The sequence below is a fragment of the Somniosus microcephalus genome, chromosome 7 (genome assembly GCF_052327205.1).
Source record: "Somniosus microcephalus isolate GS21.2 chromosome 7, FLI_Smic_1.0, whole genome shotgun sequence".
NCBI classification, from domain to species: Eukaryota; Metazoa; Chordata; class Chondrichthyes; order Squaliformes; family Somniosidae; genus Somniosus; species Somniosus microcephalus.
In genome coordinates, this window is record NC_140993.1 from 47,673,105 (window position 1) to 47,693,288 (window position 20,184).

At 48.0% G+C, this 20,184-nt stretch overlaps 1 protein-coding gene across 1 annotated transcript in view; it reads left to right on the top strand.

The window, feature by feature from the left end:
- Positions 1-20,184, top strand: part of col22a1 (collagen, type XXII, alpha 1) — a 407,180-nt gene that overhangs the window by 379,092 nt on the left and 7,904 nt on the right. Inside the window, exons 55-60 of the mRNA XM_085992460.1 lie at positions 3,175-3,246; positions 12,426-12,461; positions 14,944-14,988; positions 18,112-18,291; positions 18,744-18,810; positions 19,885-20,067. Of these exons, the coding sequence (XP_085848586.1) occupies positions 3,175-3,246; positions 12,426-12,461; positions 14,944-14,988; positions 18,112-18,291; positions 18,744-18,810; positions 19,885-20,067 (583 nt within the window). The remainder of the gene's footprint in view (positions 1-3,174; positions 3,247-12,425; positions 12,462-14,943; positions 14,989-18,111; positions 18,292-18,743; positions 18,811-19,884; positions 20,068-20,184) is intronic.

Sequence of the window (20,184 nt, forward strand, 5' to 3'; positions counted from 1 at the left end):
CCAGCAGCCAGATTTAAATGAGTCAGCCCAGTCTCCTGTTGCAGCATCTATCGGGGTGCCCATATGCAAGGGCATCCCAGGAAGCTGGTAGTGGGTTTGTAGCGGGACACCCCTCAGATCTGAGGGCCCAACAGCAAGGTGAAGAGATCTGATAAAGTTAAGTTGTACCTTTTCATTTGAGAGACTCATAGATCCTTGGGCCTTTGGGCTCCCCAGGATCAGTCAGAAAGACGCTAAAGCCAGCAGCCTGGACTGCAGCTGTAGGTTTCTCAGGCCTGTAGCTGTGCTCCGCTTTTTTCCCCGATTTGCCACAACAAAGGTCTGCTGCGCCATTAGTGCAAACAACGTTTACGGTCTGGTTACCAAATTTGGGTGCTGCTCAGCCTAGGCAGGCACAGTGTTTGTCAGTTGGTATGCTTGTCCAGTGTCGGGGCAAGAAGGACAAAGAAACTAGGTCACTGTAAATTTGGATTAAACTGGAATTAATTTACTATTGAATATTTTATGGCTGGAATTATGCTGTGTGATATTGACATACAAACATATGAGCACATTAGTATGAAATCCCTTTGTCCACTATTTTAATCTGTTTAGTCCCTTAAAATTGGGTCAACCAATCTCATGTGAATGCACCAATACAATATAACGCAGCCCCATTTATTATTTCCGTCTTTTGGATGAGGCATTAAACTGGACCCCCGTCTGCCTGTTCAGGTGGATGTAAAAGATCATATGGCACTACTTGGAGAGCAGGTGATTGTTCCTAGTCTCCTGGTCAACATTTGTCCCGCAGCCAACACCATCATAACAGATTGGCTGGCCATTTATCTCATTTGCAGTTTGTCTCTGACGTATCACACAATCAGAGTCTCTGGGGGAGAAATTGAGTATCGCCCCGAAAAAGTAGCGCTGGGCTACTAACCTGACACGAACTTCGGGTTTAGCGCTCCAGGAAGGAAGTGGAGTGCTAAATCAAAAACTACCACTTCCCTTGGAGCACTGAGGTTTGGCAAGAGGGGCGGTAGCGGTATAGCGCTGCCCAGTGTCGAGTGCAGCGCTACCGGGAATGGAGGCTCCTTCCCTTCCTTAAAGGGAAGGGCCATTGCTGCAGGTTCTGCATTAAATCGATGTCCCTCGTCGCCAACGGCAGCCTTGATCTGCGACGATCAGCACCAAGCACTCTAACAGAGCGCAGGGCTGATCAATCGCAGCACAGGAAAAAGTTGAAAAAACAACCTAAGGTTTGAAAACAAATTTTTCATTGACATAAGCGGCCTTACCTTTTAAATACCACTCCCCAAGTGGCTGGCCTCCCTAACAATGCCTCCTGCAGCTGCCGGTATTATCACCTGGCGATGCTGCAGGGGGCAGAACAGAAGTTCGGATCCAGGGCGCTACCAGAGCGCTGCGCGGCTGGATGACATCACAATCTCTGGGCGCAGGAGATCGTGGCACTAGTAGTTACTGGCGCCGCAAACCTCCACATCAATTTCAATGGCGTCAGTACTATCGCCGCGCCCGGTCGCAAAGCCGGTAGCGCCCCATAAACAACCCCCAGAGGCGCTAACAGGAGGCACAAAGGAGGCTGATTTCTCCCCCTCTGTCTCTCAGCTGTCTTGCAATTTGTGGGATATCAGTTATTTTCAAATTCTCTCCCTCAGCTATTTCACTAGGTGTTAGTGTCACATATTAATGGTCTTGATCTTTCCCAGCTATTAAACATTCTCTGGGGTATGGCACATTCTGTGCTGTTTCTCTCAACTGTCGCACTTTCTTTGGTGCATCATATCACATTCTATGGGATATCATATATTCAGAGTGTTTCCCTCACAGTGAAGAGTTTCTCTCTCACAACTATTACATTCTTCGGGTATCCCACATTCAGGGTCACGGCTCATAGTTGCCAGTTCAGTTCCTGTCATATATTCTTCTCATTCAGAATTGTGAATGTTGTTACATATGAAACTTGATTTACACTGTACTGCACAGATGGAGTACGTGGTACAGTAAAACTCAAGTCTCACATCAGTTGCTCAAGACTCATTAGAGTGTGGAGACTTGTAAAGTTTCTTTCAACAATGAGGTTCAAAAAGACTCTTGTGGTAATGTACACTATCAAAAATATGTGGGGCACGTTAATCAAAAGAGTGGACTTGTTTATGTATTAGGAGGTTGAGCATTATGCCAAGTAATCCTTATTCATATGGATATATTATTTTGAGCAATGTTATTGTTAATCTACTGCCAGTTACATTCTTGCGATTGCTCTCCCGATGATTTAGTGAGTACCCAGAAATACAGCAGGTTTGATGTCTAGTCTATGTTAAGTTAACCAATCTCAGCTGGGTTGTCAGTGGGGCTCTTACAATTGATCTAAGTGTCCTTGGGCAAGAAAGAGCAAAAATTCAGTTGGAGTACCCACGTCTTCTGTGTGAATATTAGGTGAGGACAGGGTTAGCTTCAACAGTGATGTGTTTCATAATAGAATAACCTGCCAACGCTTGCTGTCTAGACCCACAGACACTTGGTAAGGTAGAAAGAAGGCCTCACCTTCAGGAGAAAAGAGGAGGAAACAGGAAAAGACCAAAAGCAACATTTCTGTAACCTTGTAGTGATGAGGCCAAGATTTTTCAATGTTAGTGTCCTGTCATCATTCATACTGTAAAGCACAGGCTAATATTTGAATAGGAAAGTTTCCTCACAAAAAACTATGTTCTACTAAAAATGCAAAATACCATCATTCTTGGACAGACCTTTAGTTGATTGATGTACAGGAAACTTTGGTTTATCCGGAAGTTGTATGTCCGGAAACCTCGATCTACCGGCAGAAATCAGGAGCTGTTTTGTTAGGTGTTTTTTCTTCTCGTGGCTTTGTTTTCAACAGTCGGGCTCTGGAAAGTCTCTCTGAAGCTGTTGCTAAGCTACAGAGACGCTTCCAAGGTACGGGCCGACTGTTTACAAGCTGTTGCTAAGCAGCAGTGTTTGTTGTCAGATACAGAGATGAAAACCTCCGTATGCTTCAACATTAACTTTGTATGTCCGGCAGTTTTGATAGCTCGGCAACAGCTCGGTCTCGTCGGTGCCGGGTATAACAAAGTTTCCTGTATTTGTTTTTTTTTCAGATTTCAGACATTAAGCTATTTATGTTTCACCTGAAATTATTTTGAATTTTAGGGAGTAAAGGGTTCCAAAGGAACAACCGGAGACCCAGGTTTTCCAGGGGTCCAGGGATTACCAGGATCGCGGGTGAGTATCGTTTGTCTTATTCCTTTCCTCATAACTGAGGTGGAATTGTTTTTAAAGTGTGTTTGCTAAACACTTGATGAAGGCTAACTTCTCTCTATGGAACAACAAAGCTGAGGCTGTCCCATTGTCTAAAGCAGACATCTTGAAGGCGCTCCTCAACCTGCATTAGGCCAGTGTGTCTCCTCCGTCCTGGCTTCTTGGAATGGCTGTTTTCGAAGCTCCAAAATAAAGCTAATTACAAAACCAAAACAAGAAATGATTATCAAAAAATAACTCTATGGTGTTTAGTACTCCACAATAGATGGAAGAACTCTGGGATATAGTATCAGAATTCCAATGGTATAAAAAAAACTGGGTGGCACCATATTGTTGATGGTATATGGAGAAATTCTGTGAATTAGTACCCTACGTGTTAATACCTCTTATCGCTGGAATTTTCCCACTGCCATGCGTGCGGGTTTGGAGGCAGTAAAATTTGTAAAATATGGGAGCGGGTCAGGAACTTGCCGTCATCCCACCTCCTTTAACTTGGGCGCGTTTGTCAGCGCACCGCAGACCCGAATGCACAGGTGGGCGACCTAATTAATCTCATTAACTGCTTCTTTATGAGACCCTTAACAGGGATTTTAACCAGACCATTTGGGGGAGAAATTTGGTACCTTAGCACCTCCTGTTCGCACCTCCAGGGGGCGCTAACGGGGTGCAAATGACTGACCGATTGGGCGCGGCGAAATGAATGACTCCCACTAAATTGGCCGAGAGATCTGCGGCGGCGGTAACATTTTGCGCCACGATCTCCTTCACTCGGAGATCGTGACATCATTGTCCTGCACATCGTCCTGGTAGCACCCCGCACCCGAACTTCGGTTCCGCCCCCTGCAGCGTCGCTGGATGACAACACCGACAGCTGCAGAAGACGTTGTTCGGGAGGCTGGGCACTTCGGGGGTGCAAGTGAAAGGTGATGTTGGTGCAGTAAGTATAACAATTGTTGCTGGAGGTAACGTTATGTCACACCATTCACTCCAACTCACTAAGCCCCTTCCAAAGTAGCAGACAATAATGGGCATGACCGGAAAGTGGTTGATGTGCCAAATAACTGCCCGAATCCGTGAAGTTAAAGTTTAAGACTGAGGGCTTTTATTAAGTAAGAATCATGGCAGAGTTAACAGAGTTCATCATCGACCGAGCTCTTGGTAGAACATACCAGAAGAGGGGCGGGGCCAGGGAGGAGCATTAGTGGTTCCCCCCGGTGGAACATTCCAGACATTACAAGTACAAGTACAAATATCAGAACAGAGTTATTTCATCACATTCACCCCCTGCTATAGATTCAGTCTGTCAGGAGGTCTGATAATCCTCTGGGAATGACGTAACTCTTGCTGAGGCTCCTCCTGGAGTACTAACTCCGGTTCATTCGAATTCCCAGAATCATCAGTATTTTCCACACTGAGCGTTTGTGTCTCTGAAGGTCCAATACCACGATTGAAAACTCTACTCTCAGAGTCGAACTCTTTTCGAGCTCCAGCAGGTGCAAGATCTTTAATAGAGACCGTATCCTCTCGCCCATCCGAATATTGAATATACGCATACTGGGGATTAGCATGGAGGAGTTGTACTTCCTCCACCAGTGGATCAGTCTTGTGGCCTCTCACATGTCTGCGCAACAACACAGGGCCCGTGATCGTCAACCATGTGGGTAACGATACTCCATTAGTAGCTTTTCTTGGAAAACTAAACATCCTTTCATGAGGGGTGGCATTCGTCGCTGTACACAAAAGAGACCTTATGGAATGCAGCACGTCTGGCAGGACATCCTGCCAGCGAAAGGTCGGCAGGCCTCATGACTTCAGAGACAGTACGATAGCCTTCCACACTGTCGCATTTTCTTTCTCGACCTGCCCATTACCACGAGGGTTATAGCTGGTAGTTCTACTTGTTGCAATCCCCTTCGATAGCAAAAACTGTCGTAATTCTTCGCTCATAAAGGAAGAACCCCTATCACTATGTATATAGTTAGGCATGCCGAACAAGGAAAACAGTTGGCAGAGGCATTTAATTACAACAGCACTAGTCACATCCGGACAGGGGATAACAAAAGGGAACCGAGAGTACTCGTCTATAATATTAAGAAAATAGACATTACGGTCGCTCGATGGAAGGGGGCCTTTAAAATCGAGGCTCAAATGGTCGAGTTGCTTTAATAAGATGAGCTGGCTCGGACGGCTTATAGAAGCGGGGTTTGCATTCAGCACAAACATGACAGGTTCTGGTCATTGTCCGGACCTCCTCAATAGAGTAGGGTAGATTGTGGGACTTAATGAAGTGGTTCATTCTGGTAACCCCAGGGTGGCAGAGTGCGTCGTGGAGACTTTGAAGCTTATCTGTACCTAGACTAGCACATACTCCTCGTGACAAAGCATCCGATGGCTCATTAAATACTCCAGGCCTGTACTGAATATCATAGTCATATGTTGACAGTTCTATTCGCCATCTTAAAATCTTATCATTTTTGACCTTGCCTCTCTGCTTAGTGTTGAACATAAAGGCCACGGATCGCTGGTCAGTAATGAGCGTAAAACGTTGGCCAGCGAGATAATGTCTCCAATACCTGACTGCTTCGATAATTGCCTGTGCCTCCTTTTCCACTGAAGAATGTCGAACTTCTGGTCCTTGCAATGTACGAGAGAAGAAAGCTACTGGTCTACCAGCTTGGTTAAGAGTTGCTGCCAACGCAAAATCAGATGCATCACTTTCCACTTGAAAAGGGATCTTCTCATCCACGGCACATACCACTGCCTTCTCAATGTCCCGTTTGATATTAAGGAAAGCCTCCTGAGCTTCCGCCGATAGCGGAAAAGACGTCGACTTAATAAGAGGTCGGACTTTATCTGAGTAGCTAGCCACCCACTGGGCATAGTACGAGAAGAATCCCAGACACCTTCTTAAAGCTTTTACAGTGTGAGGTAAAGGTAATTCCTTAAGTGGGCGTAATCTTTCAGGGACTGGCCCGATTACCCCATTCTCCACAACGCAACCAAGAATACACAAACGTGTAGTATTGAAGGTACACTTGTTTTCGTTGTAGGTCAGGTTTAACCTCTTTGCAGTTTCTAGGAACTTCGCGAGATTTTGATCATGCTCCCGTTGGTCACGCCCACAGATGGTAACATTGTCCAGGTACGGGAATGTTGCTTCCAACGCGTATTCATCCACCATACGATCCATCTCCCGTTGGAAGACGGATACCCCATTTGTCACTCCAAAGGGCACCTGAAGGAATTGGTACAGGCGCCCATTAGCTTCGAAGGCCGTATAAGGTCGGTCTTCTATTTTGATGGGGAGTTGATGGTAGGCAGACTTTAAATCAATGGTGGAGAACACGCGGTACTGAGCTATCTGGTTCACCATCTCAGAAATACGAGGCAAAGGATAGGCGTCTAATTGGGTATACAAGTTTATAGTCTGGCTATAATCGACCACAAGTCTTTTCTTCTCATTAGTTTTAACCACCACCACCTGGGCACGCCACGGGCTACCACTGTGTTCGATGATTCCCTCCCGTTGAAGCCTTTCCACTTCCTCTTTTATAAATGTTTTATCTTCTGAACTATACCGTCGACTCTTAGTCGCTATAGGTCTACAATTAGGAGCAAGGTTCGCAAACAAAGAAGGCGGACTTACGTTTAAAGTAGAAAGGCCGCCGACTGTGAGTGGAGGCTGAGATCCACCATACTTAAGGGTAACGCTCTCATGCTGACACTGGAAGTCCAAGCCACACAACTGAGGTAATATGAGGAGTTTAAAGTCCTTATACTCCGTATCCTTAACGGTCAATGTGACTTTACAATATCCAGTTACCTCCGAAGTAAGGGATTTGGACGCCATCACAATTTCACTTCGAGTAGGATACACCTTCAATGAACAGGAGTTAACAAGGTTGGGGTGTATAAAACTTTCAGTACTGCCACAGTCTATCAAACACCCAGTAGGACGACCATTAATCTTGATGTCCATCATAGATTTTGACAAGGAACACGGTATGGTCTGGTCAACCGTAGCCGAGGCTAGAGTAAAACGATAGGCGGCAGCAGAGAAGACCTCGGGTACAGGATTACCCTTACACACTTTACTAAAATGTCCCCGTTTCTTACATTTAAAACAGGTAGCCTCTCTGGCTGGGCAACTTTGCCTGGGGTGTTTAGATTGGCCACAAAAATAACACTTAGACCCATGGGGCACAGCTGCAACAATAGGATTAAGTGGGGGCTCCATTGGTGTTATGGATGCCTCCATACTCAGAACACACGAGGCTGAGAGAGATGCATGGGCTGATGCATACACTTCTGAATTCTTCTGGACTACATCTAACGATCGAGCAGCAGCGACGACCGTTTTTAAAACTAACGAGTCATTCTTGAGGAGTCTCTGTCTAATATAATTAGATCGGAGGCCAGATATGAAAGAATCGCGGATGGCTTCTTCCTGATACACTATGGCAGAGACAGCCTTGTAGTTGCAACCCTTAGCCAAAGCCTTAAGGTCCTGCAGGAAATCGTCCAGAGATTCCTCGGGTAATTGCCTGCAAGTAGACAGGAGATACCTGGCGTATACTTCGTTAACCGACTTAAGGTACTGGGCTTTAAGAGCTGTGAGGGCCTCTTCATATGTAGTAATATCTTCAATTATAGAGTAAGTTTGATGACTTACCAAGTTGGTTAGAAGACCCAACTTGTTAACCGTCGAATCGAACGATGCGATGAAGTGTTCAAAACATTGCAGCCAATGCGTAAATTTCTTCGACGCGTCTGCCGAATGCGGATCGATATCCAGACGCTCTGGTTTCAAAAATCGATCCATCTTCCAAAAGTTGTTACTTAATAAAATTGATGTGCAAATAACTGCCCGAATCCGTGAAGTTAAAGTTTAAGACTGAGGGCTTTTATTAAGTAAGAATCATGGCAGAGTTAACAGAGTTCATCATCGACCGAGCCCTTGGTAGAACATACCAGAAGAGGGGCGGGGCCAGGGAGGAGCATTAGTGGTTCCCCCCGGTGGAACATTCCAGACATTACAAGTACAAGTACAAATATCAGAACAGAGTTATTTCATCACAGTGGTGAAAATAAGTACTTTTATATGTGTCATAACAGTAACGGAACCTTAACAGTAACACTTCTTTAAACTTCCATATGCATCTACTTCTGTGTCATCTTTCTTTTCCGCGTGTTTCTAGAAGTTGCAACTCCTGTGGCTTCAGCAGAGGTAGAGGCAAGCTGCTCACTTCCCTGCTGCGACTGCGTAGACACTTTTGGCAGGTGTCCTCTGGGATTTGGAGCCTCTGATGACCCCGCCAAAACCTGCCCCTCTTGTGACTGTGCAGCGACAGACTCGGCCATCACAATTTGAGGAGGCATTTGGGGCTCTGACTGAGGCTGTGACAACAGTGGAGAAGTGTGAGCGTTTTGAAAAGAGCCCCCACTTCCATGTCCCCTCTTACCATCATCCCTCTCATGGGCCACCTGCACTTCCCTGCTAGCAAGGGGCTGGAGACCACCTTGCTGCACAGCAGAGGGGCAATGAACACCCAAGTCTATGTTGACATCCCTCCTAGAGAGGAGATCTATGAGCCTCTGCCATCTGTTGTTCATAGATAGCATGTGCTCATGTGAGTGGCGCATTATCTGCTTTATGCAGGTGGCCATCCTTTCCGTAGAAGAGCATACCGTCGCCATCGCCTGCGACATGGTGGTACTCATGTTGGAGATGGACTCCTCCATTCTCTGCAAGTTTGCAGACATCATGGCTACAAAACCTGCCAGAGCCCCTGCATTTCTTGCTGCCCCTCCAGGATCACCCTCTTTCTCGATGGCCCCTGAGGCTCAGCGTCTGCATACAGCTGAGCAGAGCTTGGAGCATCCTGCACCCTCTGGCGAGGAGTCTCCACTGCTGTTCCTGTCTCCACCATCTGCTCTTGCTCACTTGCAACTTGTGAGACACCAGGTGACAACACTATCTCGCATAGGACATACCGAGGTGTACGTATCTGTGCTGGTGCTGGGTGCACTTGGGTCTGTTGACGGTGCACTCTCAGAGGCTAAAGACTCCTCTGAGGAGTTGTCTTCATCCTCCGGCTGGACAGTGGGGGGATGGGCTCTTGTGCGCTCTCACAACAAGGAAGAAAAGAAATTTGAGAGAGTAATGGCATGTAAAGAGTGTGTGGGTTACATCTGTAGAGGGTGACTATAAGGGAGTGTGGTGCCAATGCCAAATGGCCTCCTTCTGTGGTGTTAGTTGGTATGATTGCATTAGGATGAGGGTGAGTGTGAGGGGTGGTTAGTCAGAGGGGGATGTTAGTATGTATATAGAAAGAGAGGGATGGGTGGACGTGCAAGGTATGTTGGTGTGAGGAATGATGTGCTTGGGAAGGCAGGGTGATGGGGATGTGCTGACAGGCACATCAGGATGAAGGTGAGTGTGGCTTTGCACTCACCTTTCCTGATCTCATCAGATCATTGTCGTGCTTCCAGCACTGCACCCAGGTCCGTCTCACCACATCCCTGCTGTTGACCACCTGAGCAATTTGGAGCCAGGTTCTTTTTGTCTCCTGGGGAGGTCTCTTCCTCCCATCCGCAGGGAAGAGGAACTCCCTGCGTGTTCTGACTCCCTCCACGAGAATATCCAGGGAGTCATCTGAAAATCTGGATGCAGCCCTTTGTCTTTGGGAAGTCATGTTTACAAGTCTCAGCAATAATAAAATCCTGCAAGAGACTCCCTCCAACTCCTAGATGAACCTTCAAATGTGATGTGGCCAAGACTGCTTTAAATATCCCCGCTGGAAATGAGTCATCGATGACATCATCAGACCCGCACCATTTAATAGGGCCGGGAAATGCGCATGTCTGCCTGAATAGGGGCCATGAACTGAAAGTCGCTCTGAGGAGCGGGCTGATTAATACAACCCACCACGCGGCCCGCACGCACCTGGCCCGACTCGGTAAGGAAAATTCCAGCTTATGGGTTAATACTTTATAAGTGATGCTGCAGGAAAGAACTTTATGGGTATTTAGCTATCGCCACTGGGCACTACACATAAAATCATCCCTTAAACAATAGGTTGGAGCACTAAAATACCTTTATCCCATCCCAGCTTAATTATAATTTTACTACATATATAGTAACAATTTACATTTCTTGGTGGCAAAAATTAGCTAGTTTAGTTTTGAATGGCCACTCATCAAATCAGAATCATGATTTACCAATCTGATTGAATAATTTAAATTAAATCTCTAGGTTCCTCACTGTATAATTAGCATACTCTAAGTTATTATATTCTCCAGTATGATACATCTTGTCCACATCCAAGAATATTGGTTTCAAGATCCTGATCCTTGTCTATAAATCTTCCATGGACTTGCCCCACTTTACCTCAGCAACATTTTCCAGCTCTGCACCACAGCTTGCACTCTCTGTTCTTCCAACTCTGTCCTGTGTCTTCATTCACCAACTTTCCCATTAGTAACAGAGCCTTCATCAGGAACTCCCTTTCTAAACCCTCCCTCCTTCTACCAACCACCCAGTCTACCAACCATACATCTTCAACCTGTCATTGGCCCAGGCAGTAGTCCCTACCTGCTTCAAGACCGTCACCATCATTCCTGTGCCTAAACAAGCGGCTGTGACGTGTCTGAACGACTATCGACCTGTCGCACTCACACCCATCATAATGAAGTGTTTCGAGAGACTGGTCTTAGCCCACATCAAAGCCAGTGTTCCTGCCTCCCTTGACCAACACCAGTTTGCCTATCGGGCAAGCAGATCAACGGAGGATGCAATCACAACTGCTCTACACTCGGCACTGAATCACCTAGATGGTAAGGAGACCTACATCAGAATGTTGTTTATAGACTACAGCTCAGCATTCAACACTATCGTCCCCAACAAGCTGGCCACCAAACTCCAAACTCTTGGCCTGAACACTTCCCTCTGCAACTGGACCCTGGACTTCCTAACAAACAGACCCCAGTCTGTCAAATTAGGCAACCACACCTCCCCCCCCCGACCCTGAACATGGGGGCCCCACAAGGATGTGCGCTGAGCCCCCTCCTCTACTCCCTCTTCACCCACGACTGTGTGGCTGTTAATGGTTCCAACACCATCATCAAGTTTGCAGATGACACCACGGTAGTAGGCCAGATCACCAACAATGATGAGTCAGCCTACAGGGAGGAGGTCCAGCATCTCGTGAAGTGGTGCGCCGACAACAACCTGGCCCTTAACACCAAGAAAACAAAGGAAATAATCGTGGACTTCAGGAAGTCCAAAGGCGGAAGTCACACCCCCATCCACATCAATGGGGCGGAGGTGGAAAGGATGGCCAGCTTTAAGTTCCTCGGAGTCCACATCACGGAAGACCTCTCCTGGTCCCTCAACACCTCCTCTCTGGTGAAGAAGGCCCAGCAGCGCCTATATTTCTTGAGGAGGCTGAAGGGATGTAATCTGTCACCCCCGATCCTCTCTAACTTCTACCGCTGCACTATAGAGAGCATCCTGACAAACTGTATCACGGTATGGTACGGCAGCTGTAGCTCCCATGACCGGAAAGCCCTGCAGCGGGTAGTCAAAACTGCCCAACGCATTACCGGCACCCGGCTACCGACCATAGAACATATATATCAGAAACGCTGCCTACGGAGGGCACGGTCCATCATCAAAGACCCTACCCACCCCAGCCACAGTCTGTTCGCCCTCCTACCATCTGGAAGACGCTACAGATGCATTCGCACCCGTACGACCAGATTTAGGAACAGCTTCTTTCCCAGGGCTGTCATCCTACTGAACTCCACAAATAAACACTAAAGCCTGCACATCTGCCGATGCACTTTATTATGGTCATATTTATGCTAATATATATGTACAAATGTATGTTGAAATGTTTAAGTGTCCTAATCCAAATTGTACACTCTCGGGAGCCGCAAGCCTACATTTCGTTGTACTGCACTTGTGCACTAACAATGACAATAAAAAGTTGATTTGATTTGATTTGATTTTGTCTTCCCCCAATTTTTCCTCTTGTATTTACCAATGCCTTGTAAAGTGGCATAGGACATTTTGCTATGTTAAAGGGACAATATAAATGCAAGTTGGTATTGTTTGTCATCTTCATTTTCTTCATGAACAGGGCCTGCCAGGAGAGACAGGAGCCCCAGGCAAAACAGTAAGTAATGCAGATTGTGTTTAAGTTGGTCGCGTTTATTTCCAACACCAGATTTCTGATTGGTCACCTTGGAGGACAAGACCTGATTTCTGATTGGTCCCCTTGGAGGACAAGACAAACCCTGCAATTTATTTGGAATGTGTAATTAGATCCTGCCTACCTAAGTAATCACGTACAGGAAACTTTCGATTTACCGGCACCTCAATAACCAGAAATCTCGGTTAACCGGCCAAATTCAGGAGTAGGTTTTACTTCATATTGTATTTCCCTTGCTCCATTTGTTGCTGTGCAAGGGTGTGGCTGCAGCTGTTGCTAAGCTACAGAGACGCTTGCAACTTGTTCCCATTGTTCTGAAGCTGTTGCTTTATACGGAGCTCTCAGCGCCGTATCTTTTACTATAGCGTTCGGTTATCCGGAATTTTTGATGAACCGACACCACATCGGTCCCGTCCGTGCCGGATAAAAAAAAGTTTCCTGTACTTTGCAAAGTGTAATTTGAGCCATTCTGACTGCCAGGCTCCAGACAGAACAGAGTTCACCCTTGGGGGTCAAGACCTTCTCCCATCCCCCAAACAAGTCCCTGCCCCTCCAACAAGTTACTAACCTTCCTTCCATCACCCCCCCCCCGCAGTTCCTGACCTCCCCTCCCAAGCTTCTGACCTTCCCCATTCCCTCCAAGTTCCTGACCTTCCCCCCAAGTTCCTGACCTTTCCCCCAAGTTCCTGACCTTTCCCCCAAGTTCCTGACCTTTCCCCCCAAGTTCCTGACCTTTCCCCCCAAGTTCCTGACCTTTCCCCCAAGTTCCTGACCTTCCCCCCAAGTTCCTTACCTTCCCCCCAAGTTCCTTACCTTCCCCCCAAGTTCCTGACCTTCCCCCCCAAGTTCCTGACCTTCCCCCCAAGTTCCTGACCTTCCCCCCAAGTTCCTGACCTTCCCCTGCTCCGGGTTACTGACCTTCTCACCCCAACCAGTTCTTGACCTTCCCCCCATAGATGGGGCATTGTGTGTGGGTCACAGATTGTTAACAGGTTCATTGGGTATGAAGTGAATAGTGACAGTGTCATGACTTCCGGATTTCGTCCAGTCCAATGATGTCACTGGCCACCCACACACCGAGCTTTCCTAGAAATCAACCGGGTCTAGAGGGAGAACGTGGTGTGGGTGTAAAGGAGCTGGTGTTGGAAGAACGTGATCCATCTTACCATCTGGATCACGTTCTCGCTCTCATTTCCCCCCTCCTTTAGACCATGATTACATTCTTCCCCCCATCTCCACTGTGCTCTTTACCCCCTCCCTGAGCTCCTGACTTTCTCTCTCCCCGAGTTCCTGAACTCCTCCCCTCCCCTCTTCTCTCTCTCTCCCCCTCACCCCTCACTCTCTCTCCCCTCTCTCTCTCTCTCTCCCTCCTCTCTCCATCCCCTCTCTCCCCCTCTCTCTCTCCCTCCTCTTTCTCCCTCCTCTTTCTTCCCCTCTCTCCTCCTCCTCTCACTCTCTTCTCACTCTCTCCCCACCCCGATACCCTCCTCTCTCTCCTCCCTCCTCTCTCTCTATCCCCCTCCAATCACCCCTCTCTCCCCTCCGAGCCTCTCTCTCTTTCTCCGATCCCCTCTCTCTTCCCCTTCCGATCCCGTCTCTCTCACCCCTCAGATTCCCTCTCACTCTCTCCCCCTCCGATTCCCTCTCTCTCCCTCCACCAATCCTTTCTCTCCCCCCTTGATCCCCTCTCCCTCTCTCCCCTCTGATCCTCTCTCCCCCGATCCCCTCTCCCTCACTCCTCCAATTCCCTCTCTCTCCCCCCGATCCTCTCTCTCTCCCCCCGATCCTCTCTCTCTCCCCCCGATCCTCTCTCTCTCCCCCCCATCCCCTCTCTCTCCCCCCCGATTCCCTCTCTCTCTCCCTCCGATTCCCTCTCTCTCCCTCCACCAATCCTTTCTCTCCCCCCTTGATCCCCTCTCCCTCTCTCCCCTCTGATCCTCTCTCTCCCCCGATCCCCTCTCCCTCACTCCTCCAATTCCCTCTCTCTCCCCTCCGATCCTCTCTCTCTCCCCCGATCCTCTCTCTCTCCCCCCATACCCTCTCTCTCCCCCCCCCCCCGATTCCCTCTCTCTCTCCCCCCGATTCCCTCTCTCTCTCTTCACTTTCGATCCTCTCTCTTCCCCTCCCAGCCACCAACGGATCCAATGACTTTCTCCGCACGGAGCCGAGAAAATCGTGACCCACTACAGGCCGCAATGGTTGGGTACTGCACATGAGCAGGGTTGGTAAACAGCGCGCATGGCGAGGGAGGGGATCGAGTGTGCATACGCTAGGCCGGGATACCGTGCATGTGCGCAGAAGTCTGTAAAAATGTTCGTGCAAATAATCACTCTGAATAAAATTCATCTGTTCATGGTCGTTATTTAACTTACTCTGAACTGAGCCACAGACTCTTCTTTAGGTTGAAGATGCAATAGTTTAAGACTGGCTTTGCTCTTTTGTGCAGGGATCTCCAGGCAAATCAGGTGATCGGGGGTCCAAAGGAGAAAGGGTAAGTGAAGCAATGATGAAGACAAATAGAATATTACTACGGCTTTCTAAACACTCAGTTAACCAAGTAAGCTGATGATGCACATCAGGGACCCACCAGATGAGACACTGATCCAATGTGAAAAGGTATAACTGAATGTGCAATGTTGTTAATTTCATTGTAAACACAAGGCCAATGCTGCTAAGGGAAAATATAATGCCCCAGGTGAGGTTAGTTGAAATCATCACAGACCTGGTATCAAACCTGGAACTTGCTCGGTCTGTGTAGCTCAGTACTGCACTGTTTATGGCCTAGAAATTGAGTTGCCTTAGCGCCGCTTTTGCGGCGCTAGAGGGCCTAGCGCTGCAATTGGCGCCGGCGCCGAAATTGCCTGGGGCCCTTCCGCCGCGCTAGACCGGTAGCGCTGCGCCGGCACCGATGACGTCATCGGTGTGCGCAGCGTCCCGGTTGCCATGGCGACGGGCCCCAGCGCCGAAATTCAGTTGCGGCCGCCTCGCCCGTGGCAGCCGCAACTAAGACTCTGGCAACAGAGTCTTACCTGACTTTGCGCCGGCGCATTAAAGGCCCCGCGGCGGCTGGCCGCTTTCCCGCCGGCCGCCTGGCCGCAACTCCCTCCCCGGACTTCCCCCCCCCCCCCCCCCCCCCCCCCCCGGAACAGAAGCAAGCCCGGCACTTGTCCGAGGTGCCGGGCTCATTTTTAGAACGATTTTCGCGGGCCGCGGCCGGGTGCAGGCAGCTCCTCCTTAAGGGAAGGAGGAGGCCTGCACTTCCCGAACCTGCCGCACCGCAGCGGGCGCCGCAGCGCCGGAATAGCGCCGATATTCAGCACGTAGCGCCAGTTTTCAGGCGCAAACACCTCTCAGCAGCGCCGGCAGCCGTTTGGGCGCAAAACTATTGAATTTTGGGCCCGACCAGCGCGACTTAGCTCCGGCACTAACTTCCGGCGCTAAAGCCCTGGCTGCGCCAAAACTCAATTTCTAGGCCAATGTATTTATTCACCGAGCCACCAAGACAACATAAAATTCAGTTTTAAAGGGAACAGCTCGTTGGTGTTGTGACATGAGGTAGATTTTTATAATATGGGAGGGGAAATCTGTCCAGAAGGATTGCATGCTGCTAACAGAACCCATCAATTTTTCTTCCATTGAAATGAATAAAAGGAAAATCCAGCATGTGATCCTCCACGCCAGACTTTTCTGTGCTCCACCGAGACAATGCTTAACACCCAGGCAGTAACAGCTGAAATCTATCTCCGTGGAGTTCCTGGTTCATGCCGAGGTTTCCTCCCATGGTTAACTTCTCATCCTAGCCAACATGAGGGGCCGTATGGCCTACTCCTGCTCTTATTTCTTATTCCTCCCCCAACCGACACCAGAAGAAACAGATTAATTGGTCGTTTGTCTTATTTGCTGTTTGAGGGAACCTGCTGTGCACAAATTGCCTGCCACGTTTGCATACTTAACAACAGTAACGGTACTTCAAAAATAATTTCTTTGTTGTGAAGTGCTCTGGGACATCCTTAGAACATGGTAAGATGCTTTATAAATGCAAATTTGTTCTTCCTTTCCTTAACTCACCTGGAGAATAACTGTGATACAGAATTATGCAGAGTCTGGAGAAGGGAAATAAATAACACGGTTGAGAACTATTTTTAACAAAGACAGTGAGCCCAGTTTTTTATGAGATTTAGGGGGGAAAATTCGGTTGGTTAGCGCCTCCCATTAGTGCCTCCGGGGGCGCTAACGACTTACCGCCCGTGCGCGGCGACTTTAGCCCCATGGCCCCAGTGTCGGCCTCGGGAGACGCAGGCAGTGAGGCTCCGGCTTGGTGTTCCTGATCCTTTCCTGCATCGCTGCTACTGGGAGGCTGAGAGACAGGCTGTTCAGATGGTGGCTCACTATCTGAAAGCAGGAAGGCACAAGAGTGAGTTTAACATGAGGGGAGTGGGGCAGGAAGGGAGCAAGCAATGGAGACAGTATACTTAGATGGAAAGTGGGAAGGGCTCATGTTGTGAGGGGGAAGCGGTATGAGAGAGGAGGGAGAGATGATGAACATACCGTTACTGTCGCCAAGGGGGTCGACCTCTCCGACTGCCACAGCGCCCATGACGTGGCTCGCGATTAGTCTGTGCACTCGCTCCTCCAGCTGTGTTAGCAGGTGCAGCTCCGCCTGACCTCCTCCCGTGCGTTGTTGCTGCCTCCTGTTATGAGCAAGCTTGGCCTGCAAGAAAAAGGACAGCGTGTGAGTGAATGTGCAGCCATGTGTTTGGCAGATGTGCCTAACATAGTTGAATAGCCGCTAAGATCTGCAAGGTGTGAGATGCGGATGTGACTTTTAGTAGATAGGCATAGTTGTTGGGTGAGTATTGGGGATTTGGCAGTTTATACCATCTGTGCACAGAGTGAGGTTGAGATGGTGGGATGTAGAGGTTTTTCAAGCATCTACTCACCCTGACCACCCGAGTGAGGTCGTTGAGCTTCTTGCGGCACTGTGTGTGAGTCCTTTGCACCAGGCTCCTGGACGAGACATAATGGGCCACCTCCCTCCACATCCCTGTGAACTCCTGGGGCAATGGCCTCCTGCCAGTTTCTGGGAACAGCACTGCCCGTCGGCGTTCCACAGCCACAACCAGAGCCTCCAATGCCTGGTCACTAAACCGGCGAGCTCTCTCCCTGGGCCTCTGAGCAGCCATGATATTCGTGGTTCAAGATTTGCACCTCCCTGCAGGCCCAGGTCAAAAGCAGCAATGATCAGGGTGTGGCTGTGCAGCATGATGGACCCTCCCCTTTAAGAACTGGAAGGCGCCAGTCTGTCTGAGGACTAGGTAATTGACAGCGCATGAGCTTGAGTAGCGCTCTGAGGTAACGCCCCGTTCCCCGACGTTAGCGCCATCAGGGAGGTGTGTAGCGCTTGATTTAGTGCTCCAATCACCTCCTGGGGCGCTGGAGATGAATTTCTTGGTCGCTGGCGCTAAATTACACCGGGCACTAAAGTTTGCGGCCGGCCGATGTTAGCGCCCCAAAATGGTTGATACCGAATTTTTCCCCCTTAATTCTTGTTAAATATCCTGCTTTTTTTTCATTTATTTCCAAGTTTCATTTTGTTTTTCTTTCCTTTGAGCAGGGTGACCCCGGTATCAAAGGTGAAAAAGGAACCCTGGGAGACAAAGGACGGCCTGGTGACCCGGGGCTTCCAGGTATAAAAGGACACACTGGGATAATGGGTCCAGTGGGGCCTCCAGGAGAAAGAGGCCCAGTTGGGACACAAGGCCAATCTGGTCCTCCTGGCACACCTGGAGAAAGAGTAAGTAACTGAATACTGATAGCAACCCAGGTTACCAATGTTCAAAGTTATGAGTGTCAATCGAATATAGATGGGGAAAAAAAATCCTTCAGACTTGGAATTCCTTCAGAGAACGGAGCTTCAAAATTTGAATCCAAACTCAAAGTTGGAATCACTCGTACTTGATTTTGATTCTTTCTTATGTCCTATTTTAGACTTGTTAATTTTATAAAATCAGGAATCATTTTGTGAAATCGGACTCCCAGCGGGGTGCCTCGCCCACCAAGCGGACAAAGCGGGAATTTGGACATGCACTTCCCATCTATTTTCTGTCCATTTAAAATTCCTTGTCTAAGCTCCTGATATATACTGTCAGGAGGCAAGGTTCCCCATCAGGAGTGCAGTTTTGTAAAATTGTCCCTCATACAGGGTTAGCATTGACTCACACACACAACTGGTGTTACTTTCCCTAGGGTGAGCCACCATCATTTGAGCAACTGAGAAGACTTATAAGAGAAGAGCTGTCGAAGCAGCTCGATGGTAGGTTGCACTTCATATTTCTATATTTGCTGCACTACACTTACGTAAGAACACGTTCCTGGGGCCAAAGTTTCAATCTAGCCTAAAGCAGTGAGGTGACATTCTCTTCCCTCTGATTACTGTAAATGTTTGGGCAGTTTCGACCTAATTCCTAATGGGAAGAAAACAACCGCATAATTCAACACAAATTGGAAATCTGGCTTAGAGTACAAAGCTATCTGTTGTAACAAATAAAATAAAAAACATTTGTGTCATCGGCGTGCTTTCCTGAGATTCGGATTGAAATATATGATTGGCAGAGTAGAGGTAGCTTCACTCTGTGGGGCAAAAAAACAGTCACAAATACTGCAGATACTGTAAATGTGAAACAAAATCTGAAAATGTTGGAAGCACTCAGCACTCAAACAGCATCTGTGCAGAGAACAAATGTCTCATGCTTGCACCCTCCGTCAGAATGAACGACACAAGCCTGATTCACTGCCTTGCTTGTTTTCTCCGCAGATGCTGTCTAACCTGCTGAGTGTTTCCAATATTTCCTAGCTTTACTGTGTATTGTGCCATTCCTGACTTGGAAGTGCTTGATGCTGCTAGTTAGGTGGAAACGTTTGAGCACACGATGGCTTAAAAATTTCAATAAAAGAAAAAATAGGTGTTAAATTTGATAGTTATTAAGGCACGAAATACAAGAAACTATTTGAAGATTATTTGTATTCTGTTGTGAAGCCCACCTTCCCTCAATATTACATATAGGTCAGAAAAATCACTCAAGTTAATCCCCCAAGAGAAGAGGGAGATGAAAAATGATGGAAAATAATTAAAAACAGATAGTGACAGTGACAGGGCCTGATATAAAACCCTTGTTTTTTGCTGTAACCTTGGTTCTTTGACATTACTAGCAATATACGCTTTGTGGAAGAGCTGGTCCAGTTTACCGTCATGCCCAGACCCTGGATGTGTCAATACACCTCCTGCAGGCACTGATGGATCAAACAACACAAGCTTCAAAAAATATATATGTGAATGTACTTTTTTGGCAATTCAGTAAATTAAAGGGTTTGTTAAATTCACTTCCAGCACGGCTGTCCTATCTCATGACTCAGTTTCAACCAACATCCATTAAAGCGGCACCTGGGAAGCCAGGGCCTCCTGGTCCACCAGGGAACAATGGCTTTCCTGGGAGGTCTGGTGTCCCAGGAGAACCTGGGCAGCCTGGAGAACCTGGCTCTGAAGGAGCCAGAGGACCATTGGGTCCAAAAGGTATGAATTTGTTTATTTTTTTAAAACTGTGTTCTTAAGTGTACAAAAATCACTCGGTGGTTCCTATTTTGAGGTAAAAGTTCTGCTTTATTTATTGACTTTGTACATGTTTTAATC